Source organism: Belonocnema kinseyi, chromosome 6, assembly GCF_010883055.1.
Source record: "Belonocnema kinseyi isolate 2016_QV_RU_SX_M_011 chromosome 6, B_treatae_v1, whole genome shotgun sequence".
In the NCBI taxonomy this organism is placed as follows: Eukaryota; Metazoa; Arthropoda; class Insecta; order Hymenoptera; family Cynipidae; genus Belonocnema; species Belonocnema kinseyi.
This window is the reverse complement of record NC_046662.1, coordinates 94867425-94880260: the sequence shown is the minus strand read 5'-3', so window position 1 is coordinate 94880260 and position 12836 is coordinate 94867425. Positions and strand designations below refer to the sequence as shown.

General features: G+C 29.6%; 1 protein-coding gene across 2 annotated transcripts in view; it reads right to left on the bottom strand.

Moving 5' to 3' along the window:
- Positions 1 to 1658: 1658 nt before the first annotated feature.
- The window catches only part of LOC117174144 (nuclear receptor-binding protein homolog), a 27272-nt gene continuing 16094 nt past the window's right edge, over positions 1659 to 12836 (bottom strand). For both annotated transcript variants that reach the window (XM_033362956.1, XM_033362955.1), the window contains 6 exons: positions 11035 to 11118; positions 10678 to 10965; positions 10260 to 10419; positions 9892 to 10078; positions 9685 to 9804; positions 1659 to 4460 (listed from right to left, as the gene is read on the bottom strand). In XM_033362956.1, the coding sequence (XP_033218847.1) occupies positions 4155 to 4460; positions 9685 to 9804; positions 9892 to 10078; positions 10260 to 10419; positions 10678 to 10965; positions 11035 to 11118 (1145 nt within the window). In that variant the 3' untranslated portion in view covers positions 1659 to 4154. The remainder of the gene's footprint in view (positions 4461 to 9684; positions 9805 to 9891; positions 10079 to 10259; positions 10420 to 10677; positions 10966 to 11034; positions 11119 to 12836) is intronic.

The window sequence follows — 12836 nt, the reverse complement described above, 5'->3', positions numbered from 1 at the left end:
ACCCTTGGTACAGGGACCCTCTATCCGCAACCCGAGGATGCGTTCGGTGGCTTTGTCATAGGCCCTTCGGTTTGATTCTAGAGGAATCAAAACCGAACCGAACATATATATATATTTGTGAGTGAGTGTGTGTGTGTAAAGGGAACATTATTTTGCAATATCTGAATAAGCAGTGCCAAAACAAGGTACACACAAAAAGAAATTGTAATAGGAATTTGATATAATAGTTTTAAACATACAATGTAGAAAATTTCGCATTGTGGTCTGTGCACACATGTGGAGGGTAATGCAAACACTGAGCACGGAGCGCAAGATAAATATATTATCGAGCGCGAAACGCGATAATGAACAGTCGCGCGCACTAGGCGCTCTCAAACTAGCGAGAATGTAGTTAACATAGTTGTAACTTTATTCTTTTATGTATAAGTTAGAAAATATTAATTAAAAAAAATAAAATGGTGAAAAATGACAAAAAGATTTTTCCCACAATTATTTTTTCTTAAGAATACTCATTCTACATGTAGAAGCAAACTTTTGTTTCTTTATGGTTCATAATCTTGTAAAAATCACAATAAATAGAGTAATTGTTTGTTTATTTTAGAAAAATATTTCTGTAACTTTAAATGCATTTTTATTCATGAACATATAACATAAAAAAATTTTTAAAAAAACATTAAAAATAGTTTATTCAATAATTCAAATTGTTGAAGAAAAACTATTTTTCAAAGGAACAAATATAAATTATAATTTTACAAAACGTTCAAGATGTAAATATAATCAATGTTTTAGAATATTTATTTTAAAGACTTAAAAGGATATAATGATAAAAGAGTAATTATAGAAATTTATTTGTTATTTTTCACTGATTATTAAATAGAATGGTTTCAAATGTAAATTTAGTTAAATTCAATTAGAAATATTTTATATCCATTATATATTCATAAGCGACAGATTCGCATGGTAAGTTTAAACTTAGTACTATTCAAATTTTTCTCCGAACTTTTTTTACATTCCATTAATAATATTGTTAATTTGTTTTCGAGAATAAACTTTAAGAATCATATTTTACTTTTCATTCTAATTCAAATCTAAGATATATTCCACTTTTCCAGGATTATTATACGATCATATTTTGTCTTTAGTATTCATAGAAAATGATTGGAAAAGTATTTTGAAATGTTAAATAAGTAACATGCTTTTAATTTCAAGATTTTTTTTGTATGGAAATAACATTTTGTTTACTACAAAATTAAAAAGGTGTTTTAGTCCCATTTCTTTCTATGTAAAAACAGGGAGTGATGGTACAACTAGCGCCGCGCTGGAGATATTAGGAACTAATCAACTTAGGATAGTTACGGGGTCAAGTTAAAGTCTGAAATGTGGAGAGATGCACAGGGCTGGTTTTTTCACTGTATAATATGTAAATTCGATTTTGAGTCCTTTGTTTTTGATAAAGACTTATTTTTATTATCAAATAAATACTTTAAACTAAAAAAATCATTAAAACAATTTTATGCACAAATTAAAATCGTACATATTCCTTCTAGTTCGGATTTTTATCACCAGATGGCGCATCGCAGTTTAACTATTCCCAGTATTGTCAAAATATTATAAAGGAGCAAAAACGCTTGTACATATGAATGAAAGTCCATCGAGTGTATGATTCGAGTCACATTATTTATTTATCACTGTTATTGTACAGCCCTTCATAATATCCACGATTCAGTCGAACTATTTTTTGCTTGCTTCATTATAATTTCATTTATTGTAAAGTCATACATTGAATTTCAAGTCATAACCTACTTACATATTTATGATCGAAGTTTATGGTGTTGGTAATAATTACCTCTAATATGGTTAGTAAAATGCGCCACAGAAGGTGATTTTTACCGAGGTATGAAACTGGAGCAGAGCTTCTTGGCCAAGCACGTGTTACAAATGCAAAAGAAGTAACAAGGTCTGTGTTAGTTCATTAGCACTCGAATATAGCTATATGACTAGTTTTCTGTGTCAACAGATTCTCTTAAAAATATAAATTATTTACAAGGATTTCAGCTAATTTTCATCGAGGCTTAATAATTGTGTTGTAATCACATCGAAAATACGCAGGTATTAAAGCAGTATTCAAGATTTGCAGCACACTGCAAAATTCGTCCAACTGCAAGAGTTTCCTGATTGTTTTGATCCCGTAAAAGAATCAAAAACCGATATTCGAAGCTACCACGTAAACATTTTTTTGTTTAATCCAGCAATTATTACACAACGACCACATTGTCTATCAACATCACAGCGATCTTTACAATGATACTAGGTCGTGATGGTGAAGGATGGCATCATTTTACCGAAAACGCAAAATCCCAAATGTTCAAATATACTGAAAATATAATTGTGAAAATAGAAAACTTCCAAATTATCAGATTTCAGTAATTCTATTATATTGTTTAAATCTTAATGCTCGAATTTTCAAAATCCCCATCTTTAAAATTACCGAAATTTTTAATTCCCGGAAAAATACACAAAATAATGTTGAAAATTTGTTATCTATTTGATTAATTTATTTTATATACGTGATAGGACACTGAAAACCTCTTAAAATTTAAAAGTGACATGCTGGGTTACTTACAAGCTACATAAAATGTAAAATACTTGTGCAATTCCACGAGATTTTATCATTTTTTCGGGAATTTGTAATTCACTTTCGGAATATTTAAATTTCGTTCATAAACAATATCGGTATTTTTTTGTAATTTTCTATTTCGGTCCTTAATTATATTTTCGGCATTCTTCATAATTATTAAAATTATACCAAATGGATGATGATCGGAATCTGAGGATTGGAATCCTAGAATCAAAACAAACGCAGATCGGTTCATAAATCACCCGAACGAGTCGAAATGCTGCCGATTCTGTTTTCGAGACTGCATCTAGAATCCTTGACTGTATAATAGGAAGGTGATTTAATATAGTTCTCGTCAATTTATATATGTAAAATAAAATCGAAATTATTTGTCGTAAAATTGGCCTTTTCTCAAATCTTTCCCTTTCTCCTGCGACTTGAATTTTTCCTCGTGATATTAAATAGTAGTTTTCATTTGCAATAAATGAAATAATTAAATAAATACAAGCTACTGCATATTGATTTTAGTCAAATTAGTCAGCCGAACACGAACGACAGTTTCATCGTTCCTTTTCTTCGATGATTTGTAGACACTCAGATCACTTAGTCCAGTTTCACGATGTTTATATACATACAATCATCTCAATAATGCGGTTTGATTCAACAACTTTGGTCAGTGGAGTCGACATTGCATAAATAATGCGTTTACAGAAGTCTTGGATTGAAACCAACGTTTCGCCTAAAGTTTTTCCACTGTAAAATTCAAATGACTGTTGACATGCAACATTTCTGTTTGTGCGAGATTCCAAAACACGACTGCTTTCGTAATGAGTAAACGTGAGCATCGGTTGGTGTCGATAGAATTGACAAGTTTTAGGCTTTAACAAATACTGCGCTGGTTAGCGCGAACTGGAAAGTTTAAATTAAATTAAACTCGCAGTCACTTTCCACCTGCAAAATATTCATCAAAGCCTAAGAGAAAGCCTAAAAAATTGATCAAAGGGCTCGAAATCGAGTTTCACGACGATTTTCAAAGCTACCAGTTCCAAAAGAGCTCCATGAAAACTTCGGTAAAAGAAAAGAGCAATGAAAAAATTAATGTCGCTCAAAGTGATATTTCAAGGGGAGTTTAATTTGATAGTTTTCTCTTTCTTTTCTTGGCAAAGGAGTACCAAAAATGGTCTTAAATCGAAATCGTGGAAACATTAGTTTCACTGTCAGTTTTTCAAGCCCTTCGATTTCTCCATTCACACTGGAAGTTCAAGGTTTGCTTAGACGATTTAGAAAAATGAAAAGAAGAAAACATTCATACTATATTTGCTTAGCAAACACACACATGTGAACATGCTTAATATAATAATAAAGCCACAGCACCCCCCACCTTTACTTTCTTTCAGTCGACATGTATCTCTCGCTCTCATGCACGCTCGCTTGCTCGCTATCTTTAAATTTACTTAAATATAAAAATACATAGCCAGTCTATACAAAGGGCGTGCAAAGTGGCACAGAGAACTGAAGTACCAAGCGTCATCGATGGTTAACTGCCACATTCGGTGATGGTCGACGGTTCTGGTTCATCTTGGTAATTTTTTCTTTTATTACTAGAATCTGAAAGTCCTGAGATTTTTGGCGGGATGCTAGTTACACTATCACTACTGGATGTCACTGCATTACCTGCCGATTTTTCTGTGTCTTTTAAGCGTGGATAATCTGGACCCGGCAACAGTAAAGTCGTTTGGGAAGGAAGATTGGTCAATGACACCATTCCTGGCGACATCATTTGTTTATTGAAGCAACATCGCAATGCTTCTTCTATCAAATTTGCTATCTTGTCACGATCACTCTGCAATTCAATGAAAATTATTCATTTCAATCGCATCTACAATAGTCAGGGTGGCCACTATTTTGTCAATTTTCGTCTCCCGGCTTTCTCCCATTTTGGAAAACAATTAACTCTCTTTGCGAAACCTACAGTTTTTCATGATCAATCACGAACATCCACAAGAATCAGTAAACCCTTTTACAAGAAATCGATTGAGCTTGAATCATAGAAATAGGTTAAGGAAATTCGTTTGCCTGATAAAGAGAAATGCAGCACAGTGGACAGGAATTGATTCATAATCCATACTCCAAGAAATCCTAGCAGATCATTTTTTTATGATTAACGATGATTATTTCCAAGAATTTGCATATTTACGCGTTTGTGTCACAATTTAAGTAAATTACACTATAACTATTTGAAATTTATATAGATTTTGTATAAATTGAACTAAATTAAATAATAATTTTTAAAAATCAGTTAAAACTAAGTTTAAATATATTTCTAAATAGAAATTTGTTTATTTTTCATTAAATAATTAAATAACCATTTTTAAAAACAGTTAAAACTTGTTATATACTTACAAGGTTAATACTTGTTAATATATTGTTATATGTACATTGGTTTATTTTCGGTAATAAATTATCTATTTTCAAATTGAATAATTTTTTGTGCACCTTTAATTTCATTTATTATTTCTTCTTTTTTACTATGCAATGTTTACAAAATATTTATAAATTTCAAATACATATAATGTTATTTATTTATATTGTGATACAAGCTAATCCTTTTTTTTAAATATTTTTTATACTCTTTATACTTGGAAATAATCATCGTAAATCATAAAAAAATGATCTGCTAGGATTTCATGCAATATGGATTATGCTTCTATCAATGATTACCTATCATTTTTTCGGAAACGTTTTGGTTGTCATTTGGGCTTGAGTAAATGTTGATTCCAGTCCACCGTGACAAAGATGCACTTTATTGCACACTAACCGTAATTGCAACGCGCAAACCACGCGTTTACATCTCTGGATTTTTATCTCCTAACATGAAATATATGAAAATTTAAAAGCCCATTATAATGAAATTTTGAAAAAAATTGTTAACAACAATTAATAATTTCGAATTTAAGGCTTTTGAAATAATGAAAAAAAGTTGTAAAACGATTTTAAAGAATTTAATAAGAAAAAAAGAGTTAAATTGTACAATTTCTCGGTCGAAGCCCTGCAAAGTAAACAATTTTATTTTAAATTGAAGAATCACGAAGTTGTGCGATATCATATTAAAAATTTAGAAAATAGGACAATGTTAAAACCTTAGAAAATGAATATCTTAAAATTAGGTCATTTAAAATTCAGAGAAATTGAAATTGTATTATACATAATTAAAAGCGTTCAAAATTAAATAATTAGAAATCGGAAACTATTGAATTCGAAAAATTCTAAATTTAAAGAGATTAAGATTTGACAATATAATATTGAAAAATAAATTGAATCTTTCAGTCAAAGCTTCTGAAATTCTAGAATTTTAAATTATTATTACATAACGAAATTATAATTTGACATTAAAGCTGATTAGACAAATTTTTAGAAAATTAAAGAATGAATTGAATTTTACCGAAAAAAAATTTCAAACTAAATTTAGTAATTTTAAAGGCGGAACATGAAAAATGAAAAAATTTCTACTCCAAAACCTTGAAACTTAAACGATTGCGAACTTCATTTAAAACTGATAAAATTTAGTCACCCAAAATTGTTATATTAAAACTTTTTTATAATCAAGCCCTTTAAAATTTCAATTATTTAAAGTGAATTTAACTTTAAAACTGATAATTTTTTAATTGCTAATTAAACTCTCCAAAATTGAACCAATTAAATTTAGTTGCTAAATTAAATCCTATGAAAAGGAAAAGTTTAAATTGGGCTATCTGGTAAATTGAAATAAATAATGCACAACAAGATTGCTGTAATATGATAACATTTTTTTAAGTGTACAATTTTAAACTTTGCAGTTCGAAATTTCTTTATATTTACATCTAAAATGATCAAATTCAAAATTGACTATCAAGGCTTTCAATAGGAAATTTCAGAATATTTAATAGCGGAATGGTCTTGTCATTTTTTATATATATTTGAATTTGAAACTACAATAGTGACAAATTTAAAATTTGAAATCTACAATAAATTAAGATAAAAACTAATTTAAGAAAAAACTTTAGTTCAAAATGATTGGATAGATTTTTTAAAGAAAAAATTTGACTTATGTCAAAAAAATTCCTGCCATTTTCACCTTTCAAAATTACAGAATTTTAAGTATTGTGAAAAACAATGGGAACCTTTAAAGTTTAATTATTCTAAACACTTTGAAAATTATATGCTTTCTGATTGAGATCTTTCAAAAATTATAAAACGAAAGAATTATGAAATACGGAAAATCTGCCGAATTTGAAAAAAATGTTTGTTTAAAATTATATTGTTTTGTCTATAAATGATCAAAATTCCTATTTGTCACGTGACCAATTCTTTTAAACGAACTTCCTTACAGTATAATAACTGTAATCAATTTTTTGTGCCAGACAGAAGTAAAGGAAAACAATACGAACGTCCGTCTGGTATGGAAAATTCTTTTTCTGTGAATTGAACAATTTTATGAAAGACATATTTCTTGGTTCAAAATTCAACTGTTTTTCTGAGAATTCATCTTTTCGGCTTAAAAATCTAACAATTTCATTGAACTATTTTTTCTTTCTTGGTTCTCAAATTTTGTTTGTTTAAAAACTCAACTATTTTCTTGAATATTCAACTTTCTGCTTTGAAAATTTATCTTTTTCTGTAGGAATTTTATTTATTTGGTTAAAAATCAGGTGGTCCCCTAAAATTTGCCCACAAAATTTCCGAACAAATCCCGCATTTTCCTGTTTACAAATATAAGGTCCCTTCTTAGATAGAAAATTGTACTGCGACATGCGTAAATTGCGTAAATGCGCAAAACATGCGCAAAATATATTCTTTTAGTTTTTATTAATTTTAAGCATGAAAAAGTATCTCAAAGGGATAATTTAAAAATGATATATTATAAGAAAATGAAATGCACTTTCTGCACCAAAAATAAAATCAAGGACAATTCTTGCATTTCCTTCAAATCCCGCAAAGTAAACACCCTGAAAATGCAACCGTTTTATGAATAATTAATCTGTTTTAGTTAAAAATTAACTTTGTTGTTGAAAATTCAACAACTTTTTAGAAACTTCCTACTTTCATCTAGAAAACTCAACAATTTGGTAGATAATTGAATTTTTTGTAAAAAAAGCCAATTTTTGGTTAAGAATGAAACTGAATCTATTTTAGTTGAGGATTAAAGTATTTTGTTGAGACTGTTTTGTTTTTAATTGAAATTTCATCTTTTTAGGTTGAAAATGCAACTCCTTTGGTTGACAGTTAAACTATTTTCTTTACCGTTTTTTTTGTATTTATAATTTTACGTTCAAATTCGTTTTTTTTAATCAAATTTTTAACTGAAAATTTAACTATTTGGTTGACAATTCAACTGATTTTTTTTTAGAAAATTCGTTGCTTTATTAAAAATTAATTCCCAATATCAAAATTAAGCTCCTCCATGTTTCTTAAAAAATTGACGTTTTTTAGTTTAAAAATTCAACTATTTAATTAAAATATTTTATAAATGAAAAAATATAAGCTAAAAATGAATTAAATCAAATTTGGACTAACGTCAAAACCATTTTTCAAAATAGTTAGTTGGTAATTTATGTAATCGTTTTAAAATTCGTCTTTTTAGGTACAAAATTAATTTTCTTGGTTGAAAATTGAAATGTTTGTTTCAAAATTTAGACACTCTGTTTTGAATTAATCTTCTGTGTTGAAAACTCATCTTGTTGGTTGCATATATTTGTTTCAGTTAAGGATTGATGTACTTTGTCGAAAATTCGACTTTTTTTAACTTGAAATTTAATCTTTTAAGGTTGAAAATGCAACTCCTTTGGTTGAGAGTTAAACTATTTTCTTAACAGTTTTTTTTTGTATTCATAATTTTAGTTTCGAATTCGATTTTCTTTTTTTTTGTTAGAAATGAAGTTTTAAATGAAAATTTAATTCTTTGGTTGACAATTCAACTGGTTAGATGAAAGTTAAATTTTTGGTTGAAAATTCATATTCTCGGGTTGACAAACTCAACTGATTTTTTTTTTCTTGAAAATTTGTTGCTTCATTGAAAATTAATTCTCTTGCATGCAAATTTAAACTCTTCCATGTTTGTTAAAAAATTAACCTTTTTTAGTTGAAAAATTCAACTATTTGGTTAAAATATTTTATAAATGAAAACATATAAGCTAAAATGAATTAAATCAAATTTGGACTGACAGCATGTCCATTTTTCAAAATAGTTAGTTGATAATTATGTAATTTGTTTCAAATTCGTCTTTCTAGGTAGAAAAATAATTTTCTTGGATGGAAATTCAACTGTTTGTTTAAAATTTTAGATATCTTCTTTTGAATTAATCTTTTTTGTTGCTAATTAATCATCTGTGTAGAAAATTCATATTTTTAATTGAAAATTTAACTGTTTTGTAGTGGTCCCACCTCCTAAAAATAACGCAGTGGCTACACACTGTGTCCAATGGACCCCAGGCAAAAAAAAACAGTTGCCATTTGCTCTCTTCTTGATATATCGACTCAAACTTTGAACTGGAATTTATTTTAAGATTTCCCAATTTATAATCCCATAATTTGTTGCCCGTTTTTACGTTTTTTTATTTTGCAAAAAAGTGAAAAAAAATTTTTTTGGGAAGTTAGACTTTTTTCAAAAAAATATTAATAAAAATTTCAATTTTTGAGATAAAGGTAACAAGTTTCCTGCGTTTTACTCTCAAAATAGAATAGTTTGAAGAAGTAAAATAGTAATATAACAAATTTTGGAAAAAGTTGATTTAGTTTACAATTTGAAGTTATAAATTTTCATGAAACTCATGAAACCAGATATATCAGTTATGAACATGTAAAATAAAGTGAAAAAAACCCTTTACATGTGAAAAACTGTACATTTTATTATAAATGATCAATTATGACTAATTGATAATTAATAAGAATAATAATGCGTTACCACTACGGGTTAATTCATTAGTATTGTGACCACCCCACAATAACTGAAAAATAGTAAAAATAAGAGATACAAGCCTATCAACCTTATAAAGTTTAAATTACTTAAATTTTTATAGAAAAACTCTTACCTCATTAATAAACCCAAAATGTACAAGTTCCTGAGCGAGGAGCATTGGAGTATCTGCTTGGTTTACAGGGCATGTTAATTGCCTATTCATTTTATCATCCATTCGTAGTAATATAGTCATCTAAGAAAGAACATATTTCAATGATTGAAACAACACTGAAATACCATATATAAAGAGATATGTATAGTAAATCAGTGATTCGCTTACATTTAATTCGTTACTGTCTTCCTTAGGCTTCACATTACACATCATATTGACTACTCTACGAGACTCTTCATCATACGGTTCTGGTGTGACCGATTTCACAGATTCCGTAACTTCAGGCGATATCGCCCTCGGCCTAGCGGGAGGCGGAAGTTTCGCGACAAATGCAGTCAGAGGATAAATTCCATATCTGAATAAAAAAAACTCCATGTCAAATCAATGCATACAGAACATTTGAAAACTGAAGCTTGCTAGGTAATCCTTACAAATATATTTAAAGTAACGTACAAAAAATGTCTAGAGGCCTATTCAATTTATCGAAAATTTGTACATATATTTAAAAAAAACCTAAATATCTGAGGTAAACTTACTTCACATCTTCCACAAATTTTTCTAATTTCTCTGCAGCCGGTATATCGCTAAATCGAATTTCCTGAGGAGGCCGATTTTTATATCGTATTTCGGCGACTATCGTATCAGGTCCATATAACCTCTGCAGAACTTCGTCGGTTATAGTCTCTGAAATATTGGCTGTAAAAAGAGAAACGAGAATCAATAAATGAAACATTTCGAAGAATATTTGCAAACAAGGGCATGATCACTCTTGAAATCTTTGAAATCTCTTGGAATCATAGAAATCTTGATGAAATATTTGAGATTTTTTGTGAAATCTTTGGAAATGTTTGTAAAATCTTTGAAACCTTTGTGAAATCTTGTGTACATTGAAGGTTCGACAGGTCGACCGCTCGTTTGCAAATTATTATTTTTTTATTTTTCAGAGTAACTCACTGGCCGAATTGACCAAGGCATGTGCCGAAAGTAATTTGAGCGAATGGACTTCGAAGAGGACAGGATGAAACAATAGTTCCCTTGCACTCGGTCTACAGAGTGGGTCCGATTGAAGACATTTGCTAATAAAGTCTTTTTGTTGAGCATCATCTAATGATTCTATCGTTTTCCTAATGTTTTCGTCCGTAACGACCGTGCCAGTCTCACCATTCCCTTGAATTTCCAACGCTGCCATTTCCAGGGCACACATTCCAAAAGAATAAATATCTATGGCAGGTGTTAACGAACCTGCGAATAAAAGTTTATGTAAATAACTGTTATCCCTTTTTTATATTCTACACTACGCGAATTACTCACTTCCGTATTCGGGCGCTACGAAATGTATATTCTTCATATTTTCCCTACAGGTTTTGACATGCTGATGAATCGCATCAGGTGCCACTGTAATCACGAGTAAGATATTATTTATATTTTTGTCTCCCAATAACTGCGTTGAGTCAAACTGTCAGAACAGTTGTCAAATTTATATTTAGGAATCGAGAATCAATCAATTGACTAATGAAAACTTAATTAGCAATGCCCATCAGTAACCTTGGAACTATTTTCAGTGAATAGACTATAGCATTCTTTCGAGGTAGAAAAATTTATTGTGTTTCGATCGAATATAGCTTCTTAAGAGTAACTTGAGCCCCCAGGACAGAAATCATTATTCCAATATAATGTACGGCGGCATATTTTCGATGAGTACTCATAATTTTCAACAGTGCACTATAGTAAATATTTATTATTGCACTGTTTTTTTCTGAAACTATCTTATGCATCTTTAAAACCTTCTTATTTTAATAATGTTAATAAAATATAATTATTCTTTGAAAGTGCAATTCTCTTGTTTGACGGTTAATAATATTCTCGGTTTGAGAATTTTGTGATATGCGTTATTTTTAAAGTAGAATCTATTTTTGTGTACGAGGAACGAAAGAAAGAATATTTAAATACTGAAAACATGATTTTTATAAACAAAAACTGGAAAAAAGATCTTTATTTCCTCGTTTCCATGTTTCTCCAGCTTCCCATTTACATGAAATAAAATTAACTCAGAAATAACTGGATAAAGGTGAAATGAAAACATGTCATCACACACGATTAAATAGGTTCCATTAAAAAAAAACTCATAAGTGCATCCGTTCCGTGCATTTTAGGAAAGCAAACTAAAAAAATGTCGTGATGCAATACAACTCTTCAATTATAATTAGTATAAAAGTAATGCTGTTTACCAATCTCTTAATTTACTTAGCTGGAAGCAGCCGCTGTTAATTTTCTCGACTTTTCTCCGTCTTAGCCACCTTTGAAGACTTCCGAACAAATTTTATCGTCGCAATCGCAGAACTTGGTCTTTTCGCAGGTCTTGCTGTATTTTTTCATTACCTAGCTTAGTTTATTTTCTACAATTAAAAATGGGGACTCAATTTACTCCTTCATGAACTCATATCACACAAATTCTTTAAAAAACAATCTTACTAGAGTGTTTCATTGCTACGAATAAAGTGTACACGAAATCAAGTATTCTCTAGCACAATCAATATTCTGGCCACAGAGTTCTAAACACGGCGAATTCCTGTGGGTAGTTTTAATTCAATGGATTAAACAAGTCGGGTTTCAAAGACTTTGAACGTCGTATGCCCTCTTCACAGTAATATATTAATAACTGATCGAATTAATAAAAACAGCAGATAGCCCGAATTGTAATTCTTTTTCTAAAAAAGAGCTTGCTCCCGATACCGCATTCCGATTAAATATTTCTCAATAACTCTCGCGTCGTGAATTACAGCTATTTTTATATTTTAAGATACCTATCTACTCGAGTCATCGATACGCAACCTATTCTAATAACATAAGATGTTTTATAGTTTTTGTCGCCACTGAGATTAAGACCCCAATCATTCGTTAGTTCGCTTATACTTTTCCAACCGCTTTATCAAGGCAACTTCGTAGAATTGCGCCTCAAGAATTCAACTATAACGTCTCTATTGTTAATGCGTATTATAGAGGAAAATTTATAAACATATCTAGAGGAAAAACACGAACAAAGAAATTGCATACCAATTCATAAATTTAGAATACATCACAATTTTATGTTCGGTTTACCAGCCACATAATAA